Consider the following 27,951-nt stretch of genomic DNA (forward strand, 5'->3'; position numbering starts at 1 on the left):
CTTTGAGCACTCTTTTTCTCATACATAACTTCCCCTTTCATGCATTTTGTCTTTACTACACTTGTGCGTTTGCACCGGTATTATATTGTTTTTTCTCTCCTTAATTGTACATCACGTGTACTTGTTTTCATTAATATTATTTCTTTAATACTGTGTACTCACGCCTGATTGTCTGTAACGCGTTCACTAATTACATTTCTTATTGTGTATGATTGTATTTCTAGCTTGTATTTCAGAGATCTTTTATTCGTTCATATTAGTATTGGCTTTATTCTTGTTTGTATTTTGCTATACGCTGTACTTGGCTGTTATCGGTCGTTCTTGTGTTCATTCTCTTTGTTTATTGTTTTATTAGTTATTTATATGTCTGTTGCCTGTTCTAGCTGTTTTCATTTACCGCTGTTCTCGCTGTTTCCTTGTTTTCGCTTTTTTGCTTCATGCTTACTGTCACGCCTAGTTTATGTCTTTTTTTTCTATCGCCTTGACTGCTGCATTACCTCCCCTGAGTGCCTTCCTTTGTAGTGAAATAAATGTACATTTTGTGCGTGTGAATGGTGTACCAGCACCAAGACCTTTGGGTTGTTCCTGGGCACCGAAAACTAAAGATTGATTGATTGATTATTAAATATTGATTCCCTTTCGATTACAGCAGCGGGAAAACAAGTTCTAACAAGATATCTCCGTAATTCGTCAAGTAATTAGTCAAGTAATTTATTCGAATACCTGAATAATCAACGCAAAAATAAACCTTGTTTAGCGATAAGAGGGAGTAGAACGACAGACATGAGCTTCAGCGGCTTCAAGTGAACCCGTGGGCTTCAGCGGCTTCCGCAAACTGCAAGAGGGTCCCGTACATGAGCTCCGCTAAACGTACGTATAACGTCTCCTTGCTGTAAAATAAATGCCATTATTGTTTACTCTGTTTAACAGTAAAGAAGAAAAAGCGCTAATAATCGCCCCTGCGAAAGAGCCAGGTGATTTCCAGACCCAGATGTGTCAGGGTCATTCTAAAAACGGGCGATTCCCGATTCCCCAAGGAGGAATTTTCGTTTTTATGCAGGGCTGATGGCTTCCACAGATAAGGTTAAAACTCGAATCGATATCTATAGTATATATCTTCTAAGATAAAGCCTCTACCTCATACGGCATGCTGCTATCATAGGAACGATCTCTTTTGGCTGATGCTCTTGCGACTTTGTTCCTCACGCTCACCACGTTGCTCATATTACGAGACGCGAGGGCGTTATTGTTCTTCGCCCAGAACGTCCAATAGTTGAGGGAGTGATGGTATTTGCATAAAAAACAGCCTATATCAATCTACGACATTTTATGATGTTTATACCAGCAAAAACGGTGTTTACTGCCAGCTGTTGAAAAATCTATGCCACTCGAGCCATAGATTTGCAACTATACAACTGTTTTTAGCTGTCTGTAGAAAAGTATAACCGTCTTACACTACAGCTATAGGCGGCCATAGGAAATGTTTGTAGCTATTTGGACCAATTACCTATAGCAGGATATACGATATTTTTGTATGAAAATCGGACGGTAACCAAGCTTATTGGCTAGGAACAAAGGGATTTTTGCTATTATATTACTGCGCAAACTCTTCTTCATCTCCTCTGGTTTGATTACAAACACAGCGATTAAATAACCTTTGAAGACAGCGCACAGCATCCAAGTTCAAGGCTCACGCCCCGGTCCTGAACGTACCTTCCCCCTTAGGTGTCCCCTTCGCCACTGGCGTCAGCCGCAAATCACCACAGGACGTGCACTCTTTCCTCGCTCACCGAGCGTTTTTAAGCCAGCCTGGTAATTTTCGATGAAGTGCATGTGACTTCCAAATTCCCGGTAGCTCTCCCGCTGCTCCTCGTAGCGCCGGCGCCGTTGGTAAGACGAATTGTATTTCCATAACTGCCAAGCACGCGCCGGACAATTACACGAAATCGCTTCTTTTGTCCCCTCGTTCGCCTCGTCGCTTTCAACGATGCAGTCTGGCAGATTTCTCATACGACGAGCTGAACACTGCCGCTCGCATCACCGAGGAAACAGCGGAGAGACTACTTTGTGTGCTCGTATTGAACCAGCGCGCCACACAACAGCTTGCTGGGGAAATTAAAGTATTTGCCATTTGCAGCGAAAACTTCAGGCACCGGCATGACGACTGGACTGGCATTGATCTTCAAGCTCCATGATTCCTTAGCTCGAGAGGTGACTTGCAGCTTTTTTCTCTTGTTTGTTGCGGTCGTCGGGTTGTTGAGTGCTACAAGAATCATCCGGAGATCTGAGGCGCTTTATCTTACACCACCGAAAAGTCTTCTCGTCAGCATTTTTCCTGTACGGAATTACGCCACCTCACTACAATAATTGCGCGATAATAATACAACTCCACTGACGATAAAATAATTTTTGCAGACTCCGCAATGTTTTGTCCTAAGTGTGAAAGTTATTGCTTCACGTTGAAATAGGAAGGCAGAGTATAGAGATTTCTTAAGGAATTTGTTAATTATGCAAATGATGGTCAGGCCTTCTATTGCACACGAACGTGCACAGGCATGACTTCTCACTTTCTTGTATACTGGAGCATAAGAGCGGCAGCTACCGCATGATAAAGGAGATAGTCAAGCCGAAAATGTCTTCATTGTTTTCTAATCTTGGTTTCCAAATGCCTTTTAAGTATTCAGCGAATGATTTATCCTATATTATTTACTGTCTAAATTCCAGTAGCTTATGCAGAGAAGTAATTGTGGCAGTTGATATTGTGCAATACGTATTCTAATATGGGCAAACTAGAGTAGGCGTTATCAGCAGGGAAAGCTTCATTTCATTATAGTACGCTATACACACGAACATAAACACAGGGTGGAGATGGCGGACCATGGCAGAGCGTGATTATACTTCTAGCCAATGCTAATCGATGAAAGTGAATTGGCCTGCATGCAGAGGTAAAGAGGGATGCAGCAACTCCAACTGGACGAGGACACACAACTTTGCGCAGCCATACTCTATTCGAGGCGCGTGCCAATCAGCCCGCCAAAGTGTTACTGCATCCACGACACCTGAGAAAAAGCAAAATGCCATTGATGTTTGTTTAAGCTATTCAAAGCAAAGGAAGATTTGAAGGAGGAGGGAATCAAATATGTTTTGTATTGGAAAGCCATGCTCAATGCCAATTAGTTGATAAGTTTTTCAAGACTCACTTGGTTTAGATGTCACCACAGTTCTCAGCCCCCGCCCCTCCAACTCGCACCCCCCCCCCCCCCCCCGAACGTGCCCATAAATCCACCCCGGACTCAAAGCCTCGTACAAACCGTTAACAACAATTAATATCCCAGCGTCATCTTCTACGGTCTCCAGATGACACTTCAGTGCAAGATAGTCCCGTAATCAGTAAAATGTGACACAACGGGTCGTTAAAACTTCGCATACATCCCCGCTGTCTCCAAGCTCAACTTGTTTAATCCCCTTCAGTTATTAACGTGAGCGTTTGCCGGTGAGCACTGCAGTGAAGCAAGTACCAGCACTTAGGGTAAACGCTCAGCAGCCGACTTTCTGTTTATCGGATCTCTATATCATCTTTTGTCTGACTGCCCCCAGGGCCCAGGCCTTTGTAAGGAAAGCAGGTGGCTGCATCAAAAAGATAATGAACGATTACTGTGATCTGGAAAAAGGGAGCAGACTGCGGCGGACCAGGCGAGCTCTAAGCGCTTACGCTATTGTTCCAAGGGTAGCACCAGTATAATTGCTCCCGTAGTCCACTCTACTACAGACTCAGAAGAACAGCGCACTCGCCACTAAGCCCTAAAGTGCATTCTGCAGTCTACGTATTAGGCTACTTGGAAACGTAATGTGCACCGCCTGGCTTTTCTTGAAGATTCCTGCTGCTCCTAGGTTACCGGACGAGACGGAAGGCATAATCCGCCTAGGCTCTTGGAAACGAACACGGAAGCTTAGTGGTGAACCAGAATCGAGATTGCTTTATGCAACATTGACTATTCTATCCTTTCTTTGTCATTAGTGGTAGCAGCTCTGCTCACGCTCCATTTCATCCCTCCTTCCTCTCAGGGGAGCGCCTGATGGCCCTGGGAAAACTCGATCGATACGCTCTCTTCTTGATACGCAACATTATATTTAGACGGCAGCATTTTGTTGCTGTGTTTGGTTAACGTGGCTCACTGAAGGCCAAATTACGCGTTACAGTAGAGCTTTCGCAATATATTGCTCCTGCATTGGCATTTGGCACAAATACATAATTAATAAAAAGGTATACAAATATGAAACACCAAAATAGAAATAATAAATACAAAATCAGAACGAATTAATGTGATAAATGCGGCAAGGTCAGCACCATGTACTTGTTCAGGTCTTGCATTCGTCCGCTGTAAAACTACTTAGCGCTGCTTACAAGCGGAGCTGTGCTTGTGTTCCCTCTCTTTTTCATATTTATAGGGAAAGCTCGTCCGGCATTGACGATGTAGTTGCAGCCCTTCGTGGTGAGAAACGTAAACTCTCCGTGCATTTTCGCACCTTAGCGAATTGCAGAGGAGTGCAGGTGAAACCACGCACGTTTACACTTGGGCGCAGACTGCACTTAATTATAAACGTCTGTCTTTCTTCATTTTCTGAACTTTATAACTCGTACAAGCCATGAAGAGAACAAGTAATGTTAAATCAACAAGCTTTAAACCAAGTTGCATTTCATGAAGAAAACATTGCCGGATGGCTACTCTTGCGGTACCGAGAATTTTAGCGACAAAAAAGGCGGGGGAGGGGGGGGGGGCGGCGGCGAGAGGAAGATTTCTGATGCCGGTTGCAACGTTTAGTATTTGTATACGCGTGGAGGGGGAGGGGGGAGGTACAGGTTAGGTGTGCTTGACGCCTGAAGCAATGCGTCATGTACACTGATGTATGCGCGCTCAAGCGTTCATATGATGTGGGCCAAGGGCGTGGCGTCTACTGAAAGAAGAACAAGACATATGTGAAAGGATGGCGGGAGGGTGTTAGCAGCTTTTTTGGCAACCGGTGGTGACGACGGTGGCGACATTTCTACTAACGTTGCCCAAACAGGTCTTACTGCAAAACTAACGAACAACACAATTCCACTCCAATACGCACTACCTGCGACTATCATTGGTCGTCAAGGGCACCGTGACGTCAGATAAGCAAGCGCCGCCTACGTAAGCTGGAAAAGTAGCAATTCAGATGGCAGAACATATCCACTAGAAGGCACTTCGTGTCACTAGAACACAAGGCTCATGACGGAAAAATACCACACCCCTAGATTTACATAAACACGGCTAAGCGTTTCATATTGTTGGCCTGCACAAGGATCGCAGTGATAACGTCCATGCTATAACAGCACGTATTTTTTCGCTCAAGCAGCCGTGCGGTGGTGCTGAGCTTGCACTGTGGCCGCGTGCAGGCCAGGAATAGACGTTCGCGCTGTGGGCGATCCGCCTCCAGCTCCTGCAGAGACTGAGGTAGGAACTAGACTCCCTGACACTTGCTGCCAAATTTGCGAAATTTGACATCGATGACACCGCGATGCGGGAGGCACATGATCATCTGCATGCCAGTCTCTCGGTGACTTACCCTACAGATGGGAGGTTTGATCATTGTTCTGCAAATGCACTTTCCGCCACTCGAGGGCAGTCGGTTTTGGGACCCCGGCTGGTTTACTGATGCTGAAATCGCTACCAGGAAATGGCTTTATATACTCTGCAATGCGTTTTGTGGAAATGCTGATCTAAAATTGCTGGTAGATTTCGACGCCTTTCTTGCTCGGCTTAGCGGCTTAGCCAAAATTCGCATTTCTCTGTACTGCCTCGAACGCCTGAGGTATCCTCAAGCGTTTGCTCATTCCTGCAAGCGCCACTCCACAGGCCGGACCCCGTTTTGCATTCAACTGAGACAGAAACTATTCGCAGCAGGCAAAAGGCGAGCCGGATAATTCTCATGTAAATTATAAATTTGGGAGATTCTTCCTCTGTAGGAGCGTGTGGAGGATGATGGGGTACCCATTTGGTATTTAGCGTCCTTCCCTTAGTAGAGTTCCGATTGTCTTGCAGCGTTTGAACTTCCAAATTGTCAGTTCAATCCCCGAGGATAAGCTGGACACGAGGTAATGGCAAAGAGACGAAAAATGGTATGACACGCCACTACGCCCAGGCTTAAGACAAGCCAGTGAAACTACCTTGGTGCTCCTAGTTTCTTCGCAGGTTGCACTCAGTCCTTCAAGCTGGATAAAGCAAGTGGCAAGTGCTTTAAGTGGAGTGCTGGCAAGTTGAAATTAATTGTACTGAATATATGATATGCCTGGAATAGGCTAAATTTTTATTTATGCGAGCGTGGCACAACCTCTCTCTACCACAGCGGAAGCATTGGCTTAAATAACGACAGTCGCTTTAACTTTGCTTTTTAAGATATTACAGACAACTTCACCAGAGTGACAAAATCACTATTCGCTAATTTGTATCACGTGACCTTATAGCTCTGATCCTCGCAGCAATCCATTGCTCACGACAGCAGTTCGGGACATTAAAGAGCAGCATTTCATTCTTTGGATCATTGGCGGAGAGGCTTCGTGAGTCCCTGCCACGGAGTTGCCTCGCGTGTCACTGACCATGCTGATTACTGAGTGCTTTAAAATATTTTCTTCCACATTTACGCGCGCTATCTTCACATCATTGTTGCGCAGTTTCAACATTAGTGCTGATGTTCACACAAAAATAATTAACTATGTTAAACCTTTACAGCAAAGCTAAGTCACTGTGACTGTCTCACTGAGGATGGTCACCCGAATCGCGCCGTGGGAGAAGAGATGGAGAGGATGAAAAGGGGAAGACAGAAACTGTCGCCGCCGTCGCTGTATTGGAAGGCATGGTTTCAAACACGTTAGTGTATTTAACATGTATTGACATCGCATGGAACTAGTGCATATTTCATTTTGCCAGGGCCGTGATTTCAACCAGCGACATCATTCTCGGGAGCCGAACGCGCTAACCCCTGAGCTACTGCCGTGTTCATGACCAGTGCATTACTTTTTACTGTAGACTCTTCAATATTTTGAATGATTACATGAATACCATATTTTTACAAGTACCCTTTCCGAAAACATAGGTATGGTATGGTATGGTATTGCATGGCATGGTATGGCATGGTACGGTATGGTACGGTATGGTACGGTATGATATGACATGGTATTGTAATGGTGTGGTTAGATATGGTATGGAAAGATATGGTATAGTACGATATGGTATGGTATGGTTGCTCGTTGCTGCACGTGGGCTACGAAATAGGGTGTAGCGGAAAAAACTTAATTTGATATGTCGGCCTCCTGAGGTCATGCTATGTGCACTGAAAAAAAATTCTCTGATAATATCAGCCTTTCAGTTTACTTCTAGTTGAAATATAGTTTTAGTGTGGTTTTTACTGTTGTGGCCCATGGTGGACATGGTCAAGCATTGAAAGAAGGATGGCGCAGAAGAAGGTGTTGGCAAGCGCGGGCTCTGTGCTGGAATGCCTGGAGGTAGATGGCCTGCGCCACAGCAACCTGCGACTAAACAGTGTCCAGTGCCCCGGTCGCCAGCAGCAACAGGCTTTCCAGCTAAACGTACACACTAGCCTCTGGCACGAGCTTCACTCTCTCATCGTCGTCTTCTGCGCCGTGCTTCGTTTGATGCTTGGGACGTGCACACCGTGTGTCACCACAGCTATAGTCCCCACTGCATAGTTAACCACTCGGTGACCACATTTTCTGGTGTTTCACATGACCGTGCTTAAATATAAATTCAGCAGACTCGCATTCTGCGGGCACAGAAGAGGCCATGCAGCATTCTCCGCAAAAATTGCTTCACCAACCTTGAGGAGAATTTCAGGAACTTTAAATAGTCCTCTCGGTTTTTCCTTTTGATCTGGTAGAAAACCTTTTTTACTATTTTACTGTTAGATGCTTTAATTTTTATTCCTTTCGTTCCAATTACCTGTGATCCTTTTGCCTTAATTCTTTTGGGGTGCAATAATAATTACTACAGTAATCTCATGTTCAAATTATGAAATTGCTAATGAATTTACTCATTTAGTGCTTAGTGTGGAGTCAGTGGAAAGAGACGTTTTGGTCGTTTTTCGCTTTCTATCATTGCCTAAATTCATTCTTTTGAATGTCAAGCAGTTTTTCTGCTTTATATTACACTGTCATCCGCCGTGTCATATTTCCGAATGCCTCTTACCTTAGTCGCACTGCGCAAGGTTTTCTTTAATCATTATCTTCAGCGGAGGCTGTTCGTAAGAGCTTAAGAGTGCGCAGTACGATTGTTAATGATTGTAATCATCGCTAGTGTACCTTTACTACTTCTAGGCTGGAAGACAATACAACACAAGTAAACACGGCGGAAACATCCGTGATGAACAGGATAGACAAACGGAACAAAGACGCCTCCTTTTTTCTCACCTTAATTCCTGTTTCTGCGCGATGCGTTAACGCTGATCCTGTGTCAACTGGCCCTTCAAAAGGCACACTTGCGACTGGCAGGGAGCGGAGCCCTCTAACCCAGATCTAAAGGCATATTCATGCAGAAAATAACTAAAGGTTATGCTCTTTGAGCAAGCAGTGCCATAAAATTGAGTTAAAAGAGCTCCGGCCGTCCTCTAGAGTAGCCACTAATATGAGCAGGGTATGCTGCGCATGCCCTGCGATAAATTTTTATCTCTAAGCGCGCCATATTTACCGTTATCGGCGGTGATGTTTCCTGTTCACAACATGCGAATTTCTAGAATTTACAAATATTTTAGCCGGATTTTCAATCTTATATGTTTTCTAACCTCAAGACGTAAGGTGCGGCGTTTAAGTCATCTTACATTGCTAACTGCTTTATGATTCTGTGCTTTCAGGTGATAATATTCCTCCTATGTAAACAATAAGCACGCGTACATTTAGTGACCGAAATACGCTCCGGGAACTTGGGCAACACAGGCTGGTCCTAAAAGCGAGTATGCTAGAGGACTGCTTAAACTCTACTATCCTAGACTAAAAATATGAATCATTCTTTATAGGATAATTCGGATTTATAGTGTAGGATTTTTCCCTCCGTATTTAGCTGCTGTACAAAAACTGCTTAAGCCTATACTAGTAAAACGAGCTTTTGGGCAAGTTGGTTACTTTTTTTGTGATCGAGGTACGTGTACTTGCTGCGCGCGCATCCGCGGCGGAACCTTTATATTTCCCATTCCTGGCGAAATAAAATCAGTGGTGAGTGCAGCTTTTGTCCGTGTCGTATGTGTTTCTCCCCTTTTTTGTGCTCGTAATTTTTTACGCTGCAGTTATGTGGAAACAAAGCCTATATTAGCTTTTTTTCACTTACAAAAGAATGCTGTCACTTCCTTAGGTGCGATGAGGAAGGCAAGGTTGACCGCCAGCACAGTCGCGAGCATAGCCAGCACGAGCATGTAGCAGCAACAGCGGTCGCAGCATGGTACCTGAGCCCTGAATGTTCCCGATGCAGTCTCCTCCCTGCAGTTGAAGGAGGCAATCGATTGTGAAGAGCAGTCATTTTTGTGGTAGTTAAGCAAATTAGCGTGCGAACAGTGTTTATATACCAGTTTATTGCTATAGAAAGGACACGACAGGAAAGGCGTGTGGCTCTGCAGATACCCTTGGAATACGACTCTTCCTACAAACACAAACCTGGTTTCACATGGCCTCGTTGCCGAACCTTATTTTTGCTTTCTAACGCTATGTCACAGTCGTTAACTGGCCTTGCTGATGCCGAAATACTTGAGTGCATATCTCAAGCTTCTTTCTGATGCCGAAATACTTAAGCGCGAATCTCAAACTTCTTTGCAGCGAGTTTATTCTGCCATCGTAGAATTTTGAAGTGTCAGCTATCGTAGCCCCTTTGTAGGTTTGGTGCTTAGAATAAGGTCGAAACATCGCTCTCCAATGAGGAGCTTTCCGCACACGAAAAGTAAATAAATACGGTTAAGTCACGTAGGACATTGAAGAAATATGGTGCCTTCTGGAAACATCAAGATTTCTCTAACGTGCTATTGCCTGGGTGCCTACGTCTAACAACTTCACAAGCTAACAAATAAAATCAAGAATTTGACCTAAGTTTTCACCCGATTTAAGCCTTTGCCACGTTTTTAATAAACTTCGAGCTTTAGAACGCACAAGGAAAATGCTTATTAACCTTTGCACAGGAACCTTGAGCTCCATTTGAAGACATAGAGATGCAGACGTTTCGTTCAGCTTTATCGTTATAAAGTTGTTTCACTTGTGATTTCGAATTACGCTGTCGGAAACTCGAAGTTCCAAAAGCTCCACTTTCCTAAGATTGTGGTTGTGTTAGTTGTGTTTCGGAGCAACACGAAAAAAAAAATTCTTTCTTTCCTCTGGAAAACAAACATTCAGCGGTATAACCGACGAGAAGCGGGATCTCGACGCCAGAAAATGTAGTGACAACATAGGCCGTTTTTTTTTTCATTTTCTTCTGTCCTTATGTTTATTTACAGGATCCTATTCTATGGATGAGGATGTTTCGCTTACAGTCAATGCGAGTCGCACGTAATGCGAAATGCCTTCATGAGCTCGATCTGAAGCATTAGCGTAGACAGCGGCTTTGCGAATGATGACAGACCGGTAGGACCAGCTTAAATATCATTTGCATAATTGAGCATCGAGAGCATGCATTTTGATGCGCAACAGCCGCAGAAAGTGCGGAACACAGGAATGCTTTTTCGGTTGCACTTGAGCGCTAACGCGGCGCAAAGCTACAGGCCTAGCCGTTATGCAAAGCAGCCTCTTCTTGTTCCTGTTAAGTAGCGCTCATTCCTTGTTGCTTCTAAATTTCCCGTGCTTCTCCGGGGGACCATGAGAAGCCGAATATGCTTATCTCGGAACTAGCAGCAATGCGGAGCTCCCTTGTATGCAGAACATAATTCGTGAATCTGGCTGCGACTTATGAAATCGCGGATGAGAGCGCTGTATTCGCGGCGAATTGAGACGTACGGACCAGGCTCTGGAGTGTTTTTTTTTTTCAAATTTCGATGCCTTTCATTTTTCCCCAGTGTAAAGGGCTGCTTCGTCGGAAGCATATGAGTCAGACATTTCTACGGCACGCGCCAATTTCCTTATCCACACGTCAGCACTTAAATCAAACCTTAAAAGTTAAGTGTAGTGCCCGGAGCGACAACAAAACGAAGATTGATTTGCGGAAGTGTGCGGCATGTCCGAATTGGGCGCACTAGATAGCCGTGCGATCATTGTTTTAATTGCTTATCGTCCTTCTGCCACCAATGTCACGTCGCCTTGTGTATTCATCCCGACTTATCAGGTGTGTGTTTTTGTGTGTGTACGAAGTTTTGAAATGAAGACAATCCCTTATTAAAAAAAAACAGGATTGTTGAGGTGAAGAGAAGCTTTGCGGCATTATAATATCAGTGTTGGCGGCCATCAGTAACAGGCGAATTATGTTAACTAGTGAAGTGATTAACTACATTCTAATATTTAACTTCTTAACTATTACCGCTGGGCACCTGATTGCAATTAGAGATTTGTAGCTGCGCATAAGTAATAGCCATATCAGTTTTTAGAGTTTCGAAAACATGATTACCCACGGTGCTGCGGCTCAAAAAATTTAGCTATCTTGATTAGTTACGTAAGGCTCCCGGCTACTGATCCGGAGTTCCCGTGTTCGAACCCGACCGCGGTGGCTGCGTTTCGATGGAGGCGAAACGCTATGGCGCCCGTGTGCTGTGCGATGTCAGTGCACGTTAAAGATCCCTAGGTGGCCGAAATTATTCGGGAGCCCTCCACTACGGCACCTCTTTCTTTCATTATTCTTTCACTCCCTCCTTTATCTCTTCCCTTACGGCGCGGCTCAGGTGTCCGCCGACATGTGAGACAGATACTGCGCCATTTCCTTTTGCCCAAAAACAAATTTCCATTTTTTTTACTAGTTACGTACACTCATGTGGTAGCTTTGCCTGCATAATTTTCGAAAGCGCATGTATTTTGGCACGATGTAACCGTATTTGTCCTGCTATAACTGTTCCCTCTCCGCGAACTTGTAGTAAAGCCTTTTTGAAACTTTTCGACCCCAGCGAGTTTGCTTCTATGCCACACCACGTGCATTGTACTACATTTCCGTTGCTCGAAATATGTTCCTCCTTGTTGTTGCTGTTTTTATTAAATATCTGATGTATCCCTCTCCCCTCTCTAATACCCTCGGGCACTGAAAATACAATAAATAAATAAAATATTTCCCCACAGTCGGCTGAAAGCTGCTGAATGCATCTCATTTTGGCGAGATTTGCTGAGGGCTTTTATTTCACAGCCATTCATGCATTTCGGCCAGCGGTAAATAGCGATCAGGCACTTGACCACAGTAATAATCAAGCAGCGAAAAAAAGTCACTAAGCCATCTGCACTTTCACAATGGCTTTCGCCAATGTCCTGGACTCAAAATATAGCAAACAAACTACATGGTTGAAATAATGCAGCTTTTTGCGTTCTTTGCCCTAGTAACACAATGTGTATATATGGGACAAAAGAGGCTTTGTGAATTTTCAGCATGTCGTTGTCGAAACAGCCAGTTTACACGTATAAAGGGCGAAAATACATTGAAATAGTTTGGTTCCCAAACAAGCTGTTCGTAACTCCTGTCGTTCATATTTAGGGGGCCACTATTTAGAGGGCACGATTGTATAATATGCACTTACGTCAGGAACGCGTGCCTAATAAGAACCGCCAGCCGAGGCCCAAAATTAAGGGGCGCACAAGTTACCTCTATAGATATTAAACTTTCCGGAAGTGCATCTAGTGTATGCTTCTCTCAGTGTGACCGATCAAAGGCTCACTCTGGAGAAGTGGACAGAGACTCCGGGGGTTTCGGGGGCTTGTGTGGCTGCACTGGCGGTAACTGGACGGGCGCTTCTGGCGCTTCAGCGGCCGGCTCTGGCACCTGGAACGGCAGGACCAGAGGTGGCGCCGGCGGTGGCGGTGCAAATGGTGGCTGTGGTGTTACGGGCGGCGGCAAATCCGCGAGCACTGCACCGGAAGACACGGGTTCAGTATCACTGCAGACGGCATATTCGGAAGAAGGTGCGGGCAGGGCACCATTATTCTTATTTTTTTTTCTCGCCACTGTGAAGTCTGTACATGACACGCTGTCACTCATAGATTGCAGAGACAAAAATGCATTATAACCCGGCCATAGCCGCCACATTTTGATGCAGGCCAAATGCAAAAACTCCAATTCGGTGTGCAATATTAGCATCATTATCTGCCTGAACAAGCCCACTGCATAAAAAAGGCCTCTTCTGTACCTCTGAAATTGCCTCGGTTCAGTTCCAGCTGCTGCCATTTTAACCTGCAAGCTTCCCAGTCTTACTCGCCCAGGAAGATTTTTTCCGCCCCTTGCTACGCTTGCCTTCTCTTGAAATCCAGTCCTTTACCCTTGATGACAACGGGTGTCTTGCCTTCGCATTATCTTCGCGCCCTACACGCGGTTGTTATTGCTTTTGACTCTGATGTCATTAACGTGCCTTTGTTCCTTCAGCCACTCTGCTCGCTTTCTTTAACGTGGCACCAATGATTTTGCTTTCAATAGCTCAATACGCTCTTCCGAATTTAAGTCGAACTTTTTTCGTTAGCCCCCACATTTCGGTCTTATACGTCAGTAACGGTAAGATACACCTGTTATATACTTTTCCGCTGGGGGATTTGATAAGCTGTATTTATGATCTGAGAGCACCTGCCAAATGTGGCACACCAGGTTAATTTGTTCTAGTTAATTCGCACTGGTTGTATGGATGCCCTGCCATTACCTACCCTAAGTATATTTATACGTTTAAGACTTCCAGCCCCCGAAACGTATTCTAACCTGCGGTTTGCTTACGAGACTGCTTAAATTGCTTTTTTGCCTGCAATTTTTAGACCCGGCGCTATGTTTTTTTTAACTAATACTTTAGTCGTTCTTCGCAGTTTGTCCCCTTAGTTACTTAGCAAGGCATGTCATCAGCGAATCACAGATTGCTTAGGTATTCTCCATGAACTCTTCATACCAACTCTTCCAAATCCACGTCTATGATTACCTCCTGTAATCAAGCGGTGAACAGCACTAGAGAGTTTGTGCCTAACTACCTTACACGCTCTTTAATGACGATTTTAATACTTTCTTTAAGGAGGACTAAGATGGCTATGCAGCAGGTACAAATATTCTCCAGTATTTTTACAGAGGAAGTCTCTTTTATCTCCTATTTCGGCAATGACTACATACTTGTTGATATTTTAACTGAGTAATATCAATTCTAGTGATCTATTAAGGTTATTACTATAGTACTGGTAGGAGTTGGTATATACATTAGGTGCTTATTTATATCACTTTAATGACAATCTGAATATGGTATATTATTGAGTACGCTCTATGAAAGGCTGCCTGCTCCCATACGATGATTGAAGTATAAGGTTTTTCTGACTCTATTACCGATTACTTTTTTGAATATGTTGTAGTAAACGGGCAGAAATATCATCTGTCTGAATATTTTGAACACTTTGGTTCCCCTTGCTTATTAATTACAATTAAATTAGCATTCTTCCAAGCTACCGGTACGCCCGAAATGATAAACATTAAACATTGTGTAAGCACGGTGGGTATATTTTTCCTATCCTAATCTTCACAATGTTCTTCAACACATCTGCTGTTACCTGATCTTCACGAGCTGCTTTCCCCATTTTCATTGCTTCTAAGGCTTTCTTTACTTCTTCTGTCATTACTGGCAAGATGACCAATTGCTGTGAACTACTTCTGCCAATAACATACTGTCTACTTCAGCTATTGCATAGACCTGTGTAGAACTCCCCGGATGCATCAACTAATATATACTGCTAATGGCGGTACCATATCACTCTCTTGCTGCTTCCATGTGACTTTTGGCTATCACAAGTTTCCTCTTTGCCGCTTGTAATATAACTCCGTTATCAAAGCTAGTTATGTCGCTTACCTTGCGCTAACTGTTTGGCGTTGAGAGTTGTGCCTATTCTGTAATGGCATTAGAGGCTTTCGTGCTTTGGCGTTGCTTGTCAGATCTTTCGTCTTGAGAAACCTTGCTAGTATCCTGCCTAACTGTCCTACAACCTACTTCTACTGCACGCTCGATAAAGCTAGCTGTGAGATTATCGTTTACTCCTTGAACATTACGGTCGCCGTCTTCAGTTGAGCAGAATATCTGTTCTGCACTCAGGTACTGCTTTCCTCTACTTTCCTTCCTACCGCGTTAATCGTTGAAGGGCGTCCGCATCACTAGTTTCTTCCATTCCATCTTGTAGTCGAGGCTAATTAGAGACCTTCACATCCTGAAGTCCCTACAGCCCACCTTTCAGAGGACCTTCCCAGCTTTTTGAGATTACCGGCTTGGCTATTAGTTCATACATCGGATTTTTATCTCTATGCTTTCCTCGTCACCGCTTTCAGGCTACCAGCGTTTTTTAAAGCTTCCTCTTTTGTCTCCTTGTTATATTTATTCACTAACTTTGATGTCCCTGCTAGTTCTATTCTGCCTTTGATTTGCTGTAGGCTTTCACGCTTTTCAGGTTTCTTATCAGATCTTTCATCTTATATGAGAGCTTACCATTTTCCTGTCTAACTGTCCTTGCGTCCATTTCTATTTCATCAAACAGTGATGATATATGAGATTATTGTTCTTTTCTTTAGCACTAAGGACGTCGTCCTCGGTTAGAGCCAAATATCAGTTCTGCGACGAGATCCTGAATGGCTCAACGGTCCCTTTTACCCCTAACTCGTCAATTGGCTTCTTTCTTACCAGGTTCATGATCGCCTGTACGAGTTTTGGCTAAATAGAAATGTCACCATCCCATGATCACTGCATTGTAGCTTGCCGATTACCTCCCCGTCCCGCACAATTCCAGTGTGAGCCCACAATTTTAAGTGTATTTCATTTTTAGTCTCTTCATTTCGGACGTTTCGCGTCAACTTCCTGTTCCCCATTTCGTAAATGTTTTGTCCTAGGAACTCTACTAATGACTCCTTCCTGATATTCCTACAAGCCCCTACTGCCCGATTTCCAACCTACTAATTGGCTACCTTAGCGCTGAGAAAGCCCATGTAGTGTCCATTGAGTGCGATAGCATTTATACTGGCCATATCAGTCATTGAGCCCTGCCCTGCCTTGCCCAGCCTGCCTTGCCCTGCCCTGCCTTGCCTTGCCCAGCCCTGCCTTGCCCTGCCCTGCCTTGCCCTGCCCTGCCTTGCCCTGCCCTGCCTTGCCCTGCCTTGCACTGCCCTGCCCTGCCTTGCCCTGCCTTGCACTGCCCTGCCCTGCCTTGCCCTGCCTGCCTGCCTGCCTGCCTTGCCTTGCCCTGCCTTGCCCTGCCTTGCCCTGCCTTGCCTTGCCTTGCCTGCCTGCCTGCCTGCCTTGCCCTGCCCTGCCTTGCCCTGCCTGCCTGCCTTGCCCTGCCCTGCCTTGCCCTGCCTGCCTACCTTGCCCTACCCTGCCCTGCCCTGCCTGCCTGCCTTGCCCTGCCCTGCCCTGCCCTGCCCTGCCCTGCCTGCCTTGCCCTGCCCTGCCTGCCTGCCTGCCTGCCTTGCCCTGCCCTGCCTGCCTGCCCTCCTTGCCCTGCCCTGCCTGCCTTGCCTTAACCTGCCCTGCCCTGCCTGCCTGCCTTGCCCTGCCCTGCCCTGCCTGCCTGCCTGCCTGCCTTGCCCTGCCCTGCCGTGCCTGCCTTGCCTTGCCTTGCCCTGCCTGTCTTGCCTTACCTTGCCCTGCCCTGCCAAGCCCTGCCCTGCCTTGCCCTGCCCTGCCCTGCCCTGCCTGCCTTGCCCTGCCCTGCCTTGCCATGCCGTGCCTTGCCCTGCCTTGCCTTGCCTTGCCCTGCCTTGCCCTGCCATGCCTGCCTTGACCTGCCCTGCCTGCCTTGCCCTGCCCTGCCCTGCCTGCCTTGCCCTGCCTTGCCCTGCCCTGCCTGCCTGCCTGCCCTGCTCTGCCTCCCTGTCTTGCCCTGCCCTGCCTGCCTGCCTTGCCCTGCCCTGCCCTGCCTGCCTGCCCTGCCTACCTGCCCTGCCCTGCCTGCCTGCCTGCCTGCCTGCCTTGCCCTGCCCTGCCTGCCTGCCTGCCTGCCTGCCTTGCCCTGCCCTGCCCTGCCCTGCCTGCCTGCCTGCCTTGCCCTGCCCTGCCTGCCTGCCTTGAACTGCTTTGCCTGTCTTGCCCTGCCTGCCCTGCTTGTCTTGACCTGCCCTGCCTGCCTGCCTGCCTTGCCCTGCCCTGCCCTGCCCTGCCCTGCCCGCCCGCCTGCCTGCCTGCCTTGCCCTGCCCTGCCTGCCTGCCTGCCTGCCTGTCTGCCTTGCCTTGCCCTGCCCTGCCTGCCTGCCTGCCTGCCTTGCCCTGCCTGCCTGCCTGCCTTGCCCTGGTTTGCCTGTCTTGCCCTGCCTGCCTTGCCCTGCCTGCCTGCCTGCCTGCCTTGCCCTGCCTGCATGCCTTGCCCTGCCTGCCTGCCTGCCTGCCTTGCCCTGCCTGCCTGCCTGCCTTGCCCTGCCTGCCTGCCTGCCTGCCTGCCTGTCTTGCCCTGCCTGCCTGCCCTGCCCTGCCTGCCTGCCTCCCTGCCTTGCTCTGCCTGCCTGCCTTTTCCTGCCTGCCTACCTGCCTTGCCCTGCCTGCCTGCCTGCCTTGCCCTGCCTGCCTGCCTGCCTTCCTGCCTTGCCCTGCCTGCCTGCCTGCCAGCCTGCCTGCCTTGCCCTGCCTGCCTGCCTTGCCCTGCCTGCCTGCCTGCCTGCGTGCCTTGCCCTGCCTGCCTGCCTGCCTTGCCCTGCCTGCCTGCCTGCCTTGCCCTGCCTGCCTGCCTTACCCTGCCTGCCTGCCTGCCTTGCCCTGCCTGCCTGCCTGCCTTCCCCTGCCTGCCTGCCTGCCTTTCTCTGCCTGCCTGCCTTGCCCTGCCTGCCTGCCTTGCCCTGCCTGCCTGCCTGCCTTCCTGCCTTGCCCTGCCTGCCTGTCTTGCCCTGCCTGCCTGCCTGCCTGCCTTGCCCTGCCTGCCTGCCTTCCTTGCCCTGCCTGCCTGCCTTGCCCTGCCTGCCTGCCTGCCTGCCTTGCCCTGCCTGCCTGCCTGCCTGCCTTGCCCTGCCTGCCTGCCTGTCTTGCCCTGCCTGCCCTGCCTGCCTTGCCCTGCCTGCCTGCCTTGCCCTGCATGCCTTCCTGCCTTGCCCTGCCTGCCTGCCTGCCTGCCTTGCCCTGCCTGCCTGCCTTGCCCTGCCTGCCTTGCCCTGCCTGCCTGCCTGCCTGCCTTGCCCTGCCTGCCTGCCTGCCTTGCCCTGCCTGCCTGCCTTGCCCTGCTTGCCTGCCTGCCTGCCTTGCCCTGCCTGCCTTGCCCTGCCTGCCTGCCTGCCTTGCCCTGCTTGCCTGCCTTCCTGCCTTGCCCTGCCTGCCTGCCTGCCTGCCTTGCCCTGCCTGCCTGCCTGCCTGCCTTGCCTTGCCCTGCCTGCCTGCCTGCCTGCCTTGCCCTGCCTGCCTGCCTGCCTTGCCCTGCCTGCCTGCCTGCCTTTCCCTGCCTGCCTACCTGCCTTGCCCTGCCTGCCTGCCTGCCTTGCCCTGCCTTGCCCTGCCTGCCTGCCTGCCTTGCCGTACCTGCCTGCCTGCCTTGCCGTGCCTGCCTGCCTGCCTGCCTGCCTTGCCCTGCCTGCCTCCCTGCCTGCCTGCCTTGCCCTGCCTGCCTGCCTGCCTGCCTTCCTGCCTTGCCCTGCCTGCCTGCCTGCCTTGCCCTGCCTGCCTGCCTGCCTGCCTTGCCCTGCCTGCCTGCCTGCCTGCCTGCCTTGCCCTGCCTGCCTGCCTGCCTGCCTGCCTGCCTTGCCCTGCCTGCCTGCCTGCCTGCCTTGCCCTGCCTGCCTGCCTGCCTGCCTTGCCCTGCCTGCCTGCCTGCCTTGCCCTGCTTGCCTGCCTGCCTTGCCCTGCCTGCCTTGCCCTGCCTGCCTTGCCCTGCCTGCCTGCCTGCCTGCCTTGCCCTGCCTGCCTGCCTGCCTTCCTGCCTTGCCCTGCCTGCCTGCCTGCCTGCCTTGCCCTGCCTGCCTGCCTGCCTGCCTACTTGCCTTGCCCTGCCTGCCTGCCTGCCTGCCTTGCCCTGCCTGCCTGCCTGCCTTGCCCTGCCTGCCTGCCTGCCTTTTCCTGCCTGCCTACCTGCCTTGCCCTGCCTGCCTGCCTGCCTTGCCCTGCCTTGCCCTGCCTGCCTTGCCCTGCCTGCCTGCCTGCCTGCCTTGCCGTACCTGCCTGCCTGCCTTGCCGTGCCTGCCTGCCTGCCTGCCTGCCTTGCCCTGCCTGCCTCCCTGCCTGCCTGCCTTGCCCTGCCTGCCTGCCTGCCTGCCTTCCTGCCTTGCCCTGCCTGCCTCCTGCCTGCCTTGCCCTGCCTGCCCTGCCTGCCTGCCTTGCCGTGCCTGCCTGCCTGCCTACCTGCCTGCCTTGCCCTGCCTGCCTCCCCTGCCTGCCTGCCTTGCCCTGCTGCCTGCCTTCCTGCCTTGCCCTGCCTGCCTGCCTGCCTTGCCCTGCCGCCTGCCTTGCCCTGCTGCCTGCCTTGCCTGCCTTGCCCTGCTTGCCTGCCTGCCTGCCTTGCCCTGCCTGCCTGCCTGCCTTGCCCTGCTTGCCTGCCTTCCTGCCTTGCCCTGCCTGCCTGCCTGCCTGCCTGCCTTGCCCTGCCTGCCTGCCTGCCTGCCTGCCTGCCTTGCCTTGCCCTGCCTGCCTGCCTGCCTGCCTTGCCCTGCCTGCCTGCCTGCCTTGCCCTGCCTGCCTGCCTGCCTTTCCCTGCCTGCCTACCTGCCTTGCCCTGCCTGCCTGCCTGCCTTGCCCTGCCTTGCCCTGCCTGCCTGCCTGCCTTGCCGTACCTGCCTGCCTGCCTTGCCGTGCCTGCCTGCCTGCCTGCCTGCCTTGCCCTGCCTGCCTCCCTGCCTGCCTGCCTTGCCCTGCCTGCCTGCCTGCCTGCCTGCCTTCCTGCCTTGCCCTGCCTGCCTGCCTGCCTGCCTTGCCCTGCCTGCCTGCCTGCCTTGCCCTGCCTGCCTGCCTGCCTGCCTGCCTTGCCCTGCCTGCCTGCCTGCCTGCCTGCCTTGCCCTGCCTGCCTGCCTGCCTGCCTTGCCCTGCCTGCCTGCCTGCCTGCCTGCCTTGCCCTGCCTGCCTGCCTGCCTTGCCCTGCTTGCCTGCCTGCCTTGCCCTGCCTGCCTTGCCCTGCCTGCCTGCCTGCCTGCCTTGCCCTGCCTGCCTGCCTGCCTTCCTGCCTTGCCCTGCCTGCCTGCCTGCCTGCCTGCCTGCCTGCCTGCCTTGCCCTGCCTGCCTGCCTGCCTGCCTGCCTGCCTTGCCCTGCCTGCCTGCCTGCCTGCCTACTTGCCTTGCCCTGCCTGCCTGCCTGCCTGCCTTGCCCTGCCTGCCTGCCTGCCTTGCCCTGCCTGCCTGCCTGCCTTTTCCTGCCTGCCTACCTGCCTTGCCCTGCCTGCCTGCCTGCCTTGCCCTGCCTTGCCCTGCCTGCCTTGCCCTGCCTGCCTGCCTGCCTGCCTTGCCGTACCTGCCTGCCTGCCTTGCCCTGCCTGCCTCCCTGCCTGCCTGCCTTGCCCTGCCTGCCTGCCTGCCTGCCTGCCTTCCTGCCTTGCCCTGCCTGCCTGCCTGCCTGCCTTGCCCTGCCTGCCTGCCTGCCTGCCTGCCTTGCCCTGCCTGCCTGCCTGCCTGCCTTGCCTTGCCTGCCTGCCTGCCTACCTGCCTGCCTGCCTGCCTTGCCCTGCCTGCCTTGCCCTGCCTGCCTGCCTGCCTTGCCCTGCCTGCCTGCCTTGCCCTGCCTGCCTGCCTGCCTTGCCCTGCCTGCCTTGCCCTGCCTGCCTGCCTGCCTTGCCCTGCCCTGCCCTGCCTGCCTGCCTGCCTTGCCCTGCCTGCCTGCCTGCGTGCCTTGCCCTGCCTGCCTTGCCCTGCCTGCCTGCCTGCCTTGCCCTGCTGCCTGCCTGCCTGCCTGCCTTGCCCTGCCTGCCTGCCTTCCTGCCTGCCTGCCTGTCTTGCCCTGCCTGCCTGCCTTGCCCTGCCTGCCTGCCTTGCCCTGCCTGCCTGCCTGCCTTGCCCTGCCTGCCTGCCTGCCTTGCCCTGCCTGCCTGCCTGCCTTGCCCTGCCTGCCTGCCAGCCTTGCCCTGCCCTGCCTTGCCCTGCCTGCCTGCCTTGCCCTGCCTGCCTGCCTGCCTGCCTGCCTGCCTTGCCCTGCCTGCCTGCCTGCCTGCCTTGCCCTGCCTGCCTTGCCCTGCCTGCCCTGCCCTGCCTGCCCTACCTGCCCTGCTTGCCCTGCCTGCCCTGCCTTGCCCTGCCCTGCCTGCCTGCCTGCCTGCAAGCAAATCTAGGCTGTGGCACGATTTTACCAAGCAAAACAGCACTACTGCCAATATATGCGCACAGACGCAAATAATGCTGAACGCCAGTTTCTAAAGCAAGGAGCAAATTTTCAAAAGGAAGTTATCTGGAAATAATAAGAAAAATTGCTTGGCTGGTCCTGCTATATAGGTGCGCCTCGCTGATATCTCCAGTCGTTTTTTGCACTACGGGGTGCACGATGTAATTGCCACCTTTCATTGATGGCAGGCACATACTGCGGAAAACACGAACCTCATTAATGGGAGCTATTTCAAGGAACACTGTTTCTTACGTAGCCCACATCTCTCAACTGGCGGCCTTTGTTTAACTGGCGATAGCATTGCACGTTGGACGATCGGAGGTACTGATGAATATGCGGCTCGGCGGACACAATAGCCTTGCTCGGGCTTCGTACCCATCTCTCTTTAAGCCTTGGATACCCACCAGACACTAGGTGCTGCCTAGGACACGCCATTGTCGAAGAACCACGGAATGCAAGGCAAACAAAATGTGTTCTGCAGCGACAACGCCGTACTCTGACGTACGAAGCAGGCCTTTCCGTCCGGTGCGGTACCCTACGAGTATGATTGCATCGTTTAGCGCCAGTTGTCAGGACAAGAAATTATAAAGGTGGATTTAGGGGAAATGCGCGTCTGGAGAAAGCAAAAAAAAGTAAAAAAAAGTCTTTTTCTAGGAAACAGTTTTATTCATATATGTACTTCAAAGCTATAGCCTCACGAAAGATCCATGCATAAAACAATTTCAGGGTAATAAAAAATGAATATTTGAGAGTAGCGCGGGCGAAAAACGAAGCCGGAGCATTGAAATGACGTTTCACTGACAATCGCAATTGCGATACAGTTTTCCCTGACTCAATAAGTGCACTGAGACGGCGTCGCTTTGTCTCTGCTCACGATTTTACAAGTACAACTTTTTGCATTACGGGTTTTTTCTCTGGATTGCCATGGGCAAATTAAACTAGCTTGCATCAATATATTCGGCAGGAGCCGTGCTGCTTTTATTGCCATATGTACTCGCTTTATCAGCATACCTATAATTTAACAATTTGCTACCCTACATTACCAGCCCTCCAAAATTTTACGTGCTTTTCTTATTAGTGGGAATGCACTTATACGCCCTCTAACACCGACCAAGATTCCTGTGATCGTACGTATGGTCACCGTACTATCTTGTGCTCTTGTCTGGCATCTCGTGTTACTACCCAAGCTTACCCGAGTTACTCGGCTAACCTCGGGTACTGACATGGCTAAGCTCAAATAACTTAGGAAGAGCGTCGCGCCAGCATCGCTATGTTGCTCGGTGAGAGGAACAAGGCCTACGCGGTCCCTATCGGTGGCTGTGATAGAAGCAGCCACCTACCACAGCAGTGGCCCATCTCTTAACAGCAGCGCTACTGCACTGGTAATGATATGAGAAGTCGGCGACATTAGTGAATGTTAAGTACAGAATGACAAATTGTGCATATGTGGGCCTTAAGCCACCAAGGACAGTGCGTCATATTCTTGAGACAGAGCTTAAGTGCCAGCTCTAATTGAAGAACGACACCAGGTTTCGCACGTCTACTCGGTTTAGCTACGTCTAACTCCTATCAATTCTAAACCCTTTGCCAGTAAAGTTTCGAGACTAATTTTCTTCTGTAGAAATGATTAATAATAATAATAATAATTGGTTTTTTGGGGAAGGAAATGGCGCAGTATCTGTCTCATATATCGTTGGACACCTGAACCGCGCCGTTAGGGAAGGGATAGGGGAGGGAGTGAAAGAAGGAAGAAGGAGGCGCCGTAGTGGAGGGTTCCGGAATAATTTCGACCACCTGGGGATCTTTAACGTGCACTGACATCGCACAGCACACGGGCGCCTTAGCGTTTTTCCTCCATAAAAACGTGGCAGCCGCTAGGTGGCACTACATGTAGAAAATATACATTGTCACTAGTCGCCTACGCATTCTACTGCGAATGAATGTGGAGAGATGGACGTCAACCTCGAGCAGCCTGTAAACATAGTAATCTGTGCGAAGCTTGTCAAGACAGCCACAAAGACGTATGAGCTCCTTCGTGACGCTGACCGCAACGAGACATTATCGCGGGCGCGAGTTTTCGAGTGGCACAAGAGGCTCGTTTCGGGGAGAACGTCGGTGGAAGACGACACAAGGCAGAGGTGTCCTGCATCCTCACGGAATAAAAACAACGTGGCTCGGAGAAGAGAAATCATACAGCAAGACCACCCCATTAGAGTGCGCATGCTATCAGATGCTCTCGACATTAGTATGACAACATGCCACCGAGTTTTGCGTGATAACTTGGGGAAACCAAAGCTGCATTCCAGACTTGTGCCGCACACCCTCACACAGGACCAGAAAGACACGCGGGCATCAGTGGGCGTTGAGTTGCTCTCCGAAGCAGAGAAGGATGCTGCATTCGTCGACAGCATCATTGCTGAAGACGAAACATGTTGTTTTCATTACGATCTTCAAACAAAGAGGCAGAGTGCAGATTGGCGGCCCACATGCTTCCCGGCGTCGAGAAAGATGCGGTGACAGAAGGGCAAAACAAAGACGATGCTGATAGTTTTTTTCGATGCCAGAGGTGTCATACACAACGAGTTTGTCCCGCAACTGCAGACGGTGAATCAGGAGTTTTTTATCCGCATGCTCCAACACATGCGTAAGGCCCTGCGACGCCGTCGCCCTGACTTATGGACATTTGGACCACGGAGCCTTCTCTAGGAAAACGCAAGACCGCACAATGCTCTCAGCATGGCAAAATTTCTCGCCAAGCATAAGATTACAGTACTTCCCCATCCGCCATACTCGCCTGACCTCTCCTCATGCGATTTTTTCCTGTTTCCTCGTGTTAAGATAGCCTTAAAATAAAGGTCGCTTGATGGGGAGCGTGGAGGCCATTCAAGATGCTACGACAAAGGATCTGACAGCCCTACCAAAGCAAGCGTTTTCTAATGGTTTCCAAGATCTCAAGAAGCGTTGGAAGCTGTGTATAGCCTGCGATAGAAACTATTTCGAAGGGGTGCTGCACAAATGGTTTCAATGTTAAACGCATTTTTTTTAATGGACTCAATCCCGGAACTTTACAGACATGCGTTGTATTTTTAGCAATGTATTTCACTCAGGCCAGTGAAAAACGATATCACCGCCTATAGTGTATCTTAGGTGATGCAGCTGATTAAATATTTCTAACAAATTGTTACCGTTTTTTTCGCTAACGGCCCTAGCGAAGGGCACGAAATAAACCACCAAACTTCTTTTTATTGACGTTCTCGTTTAGCTATTTAACATATATCCGCAGATTTGAACTCTGCAAAAAAAGCAAACTTTCTTGGTTATTATGATGAGGATGATACCAAAAATAAAGAAATGTAGTTTTAAAACTAGCATTCATTTTAACAGCCTTTATTGCCTCGAGTAGCACAGATTACAACCCTCGTTACAAGAGTTTTATGAGTTAAAGGTTGCCAGTTGATATTAGGAAAATAAATAACTAGTTATTGTCCACAATGTCTAAAATGCAACTATACTCAGGTCTTGATCTCAGTGCTAAGCATGGTACGCGAAATTCTGGAAGCCACCATTCCCACACAATCCAGATTCCAACACCAGTTCCTCAGGAGAACCTAAAGAGTGAGGAAATGCGCCGCACCAGTTGATGTCTTTTACAACAGCCGCCAGAGCGATGTCTTCACCACAACAACTCACGAAGATCTTAAGTACAGCGCTGTTTCTAGAATGAGGGGAGAAAAGTACCCAGAAGCCTGCCGTAGGCATTTTGGAGCAGCTCCGAAACCCAACTGGAAAGTGCTCTACATTTCACATGCGATGAGCCGAAGGATTTGCTTGACCAATTGGACCACTTGGATACGTACAAATAGCGGAAATACTATATGAGGTTTCGACGCAAAGTATTTTCGTCCGAGTGATCAGAAAAGACGGGTTCTATTACGACAAGAATTTGCTGACAACCTGCGGTGAATTTTGAAGACAGGTTTAAATTGTTCATTACCATTCTGCTCAATTGAAGAGCCTAGAAGCTCCTTCAGTAACACATCAATAATCTCCGCGGAGCAGTCAACGTCTACGCGAAACAAATTGTGCGTTTTTATGGCACTCTGACCTTGACCTGACGGAGGAAAAGAAGCTGTCTTTCCCGTTGCGTAGGCTCAAAAATCATTTTGACTTCGTCTTGCATAAAACACGTACAAGGGAGTGAACGACTCTGCTGTTGATTCGTCGACCGCAATGAAGACCTAGGCGCCCGTTAACCACAATACGAAGAGCAGTTGCAAGCCTTAAACCCAATCCTCGAGGGTAGCACAAGTGGTAGCAGTACCAACTTGTGAGACTTAGATCGAGAAAGCACTTGCTGAGAACCGCCCCACGTATTTCTAGCTTCAGTGGAGCCCGAGGAACCAGCGCCAGCCAAAAACTACGACAAGAAGTTCAACAGCCACCGGACACACCGAAAAAAATGACGAGATCTTCATGATGTGAGCTACATGGTGGTGCTACTTAGCCAAATACAGAGCTTCAAACCTTGTCTGCAGCCGCATTGGCAGTCACCGCGATAGCAGCCGCCTTTCACTAACCCGTTGTTTAGGAAGCTGTGCCAAGCAGACCTGCCGCTTCGAGTACGTTTGAGCAGCAGTACTGTCCACTCTGGTTTTCATCTTATTGTAGAAATCAGAAAATGCACCTAACAGTCACAGTCCATACGATAAGTTATTGTGCATAAAAGTGCTCAGTTCTGTGATGTGGCTTATGGGAAGTTTTTGATCCCCAGGTGGTCGAAATTACTCCGGATACTTCTACTACGTCACCTAATTCTTCTTTTCTTCTCTTACTCTCTCCTTTATTCCTTCTCTTACGTCCCGGATTGGGCGTCCACCGAAATAAGTGAGGCAGTTACTGCGTCGTTGTCTTTCTTCAAAAAACAATTTTCAGTTTTTATGCTATACAGTAACAGATAGCGCAGTAAAAGTTAAGAACAGCGAAACAGCTGCCTGAGAATTAGCTCTGATTATGGTGTTCGTGCCATTCCTGTGGCCATAAGTTACACCGCTTTATTCGTTACTATGCTTTCAATTAAAAAACAGCCAAATGTTTCTCTCTGATGGGACAATGGTTGTATCCTTTAATGTCAGCGGCACGCGAGTTTTCAAGAGGGACACTCTATGCATGGTAGCAAGCTTTCCGCCTTTCAAAGAGCTCCGACGTCACATTTCAAATGATAGAACTCACCTGCAGCAATCGATTTCCTTCTCAGCCTTCTTTCCTTCCTTTCGATCGCGGCAGTGTCCTTGCTTTGGTTTTGGCGCATCATCTGCCGGACGACTGACAGAGGCACCATACTCTCCTTGGGCTGCACATTGGCCACAGCCTCTGCTGCTGCGGCCGCAGCGGCTGCCGCAATATCCACGTCTCGGCGCTGCTCCTCGTTGTTGCCAGGTGCCGGGGTCCCCTCGACTCGTTCGCGCACGTGGTTCATCACCAGCATCATCAGCATGGAGGCCAAGTCCTATACAAGGGGTAAGAGTTCTTATTGCAACGCTTTTTGTCAATGCAATCTCAAGCTAACGCTGTCATCATAGATAGAGCCACTTGGAGAAGAATGTTGCGCATTAAAAATAACACGTGCACCTAGTTCATAGAATACGTGATCCCCGCAAGATGGTGCAGCAGATGATTGCGGTGGAGTGTCAAGAAGATCTGACATAAGAGCACCCCTTTGTCTGTTTGCCGCGTCTGGGCCGATAGCTGGAAGTTACAAGAAATTCGCAGTGGAAGTTGGAGCCTTTGATGGAGCACAATGTTAGGTTTTAGGGACTTAGTCACGAAACATCTGAAAGAAAAGTATTTTCTCATGAGACCCATTCTGCTGCGTCCTACTGCCCTCTGCATTCGCGCATTTTTATCAATGAAGCAAGCAGACAAAGCACGGGCGCCTACTCATTTGTGTTGGTCAACGCGGGCGGTGATGTGATGTCCACATTTGCATTGCGCGAAAGACAAAGGGAAAAGATGCTGGTGGTTTTTTGAAGATTCTTAATCCTTTACGTCAAAAGGAGGTCGTCCAATTTAAGATTTAAACTTTGGAAAAGCTTGGCTGGTCATGACTACCACTGTTTAATAGTGAATTGAATGTGTTCTTGCTAAGAAGCTTCTGGCCTGAAGTTTGTCTTTTCTAAAACAATATCCTGGCGCTCTTCCACTACACGAACAATTTTTTGCATATTAATAAACGTAACGTCAGTACATGTAGGGAAATTGACTGAAAGAAAAAGAAGGGCGACTTAAATACGCATTAAGGGTATATAGCGAGAGCATCATACCCTTGACCACCATGTTGAAGCGGCCATTCCCTACTTAAAATCCATAGATCACTGGGAGTCCTCATACCACTCTTGGCGCAGTGGTGCAGCGGTTAAGCGGTGCTCCACTGCTGTGCGATGGCAGGTCCTGCCACTGAAGGAGCTTGTGAGAACTAGGTTACAATTTCCGGGTAACCCAATGAGACCAGTCATTCATTTAACTGCCGCTAACACTGTCGGCAGTT

The 27,951-nt window shown here is 49.6% G+C and overlaps 1 protein-coding gene across 1 annotated transcript in view; it reads right to left on the reverse strand.

Annotated features, from left to right (window-relative positions):
- LOC144097791 (uncharacterized) overlaps positions 1-27,951 on the reverse strand; it is a 59,135-nt gene that overhangs the window by 15,504 nt on the left and 15,680 nt on the right. The window contains exons 3-5 of the mRNA XM_077630423.1: positions 26,637-26,913; positions 12,856-13,045; positions 9,360-9,508 (exon numbers count right to left, since the gene is read on the reverse strand). Of these exons, the coding sequence (XP_077486549.1) occupies positions 9,360-9,508; positions 12,856-13,045; positions 26,637-26,913 (616 nt within the window). The remainder of the gene's footprint in view (positions 1-9,359; positions 9,509-12,855; positions 13,046-26,636; positions 26,914-27,951) is intronic.

Source organism: Amblyomma americanum, chromosome 7 (genome assembly GCF_052857255.1).
Source record: "Amblyomma americanum isolate KBUSLIRL-KWMA chromosome 7, ASM5285725v1, whole genome shotgun sequence".
Classification (NCBI taxonomy): domain Eukaryota; kingdom Metazoa; phylum Arthropoda; class Arachnida; order Ixodida; family Ixodidae; genus Amblyomma; species Amblyomma americanum.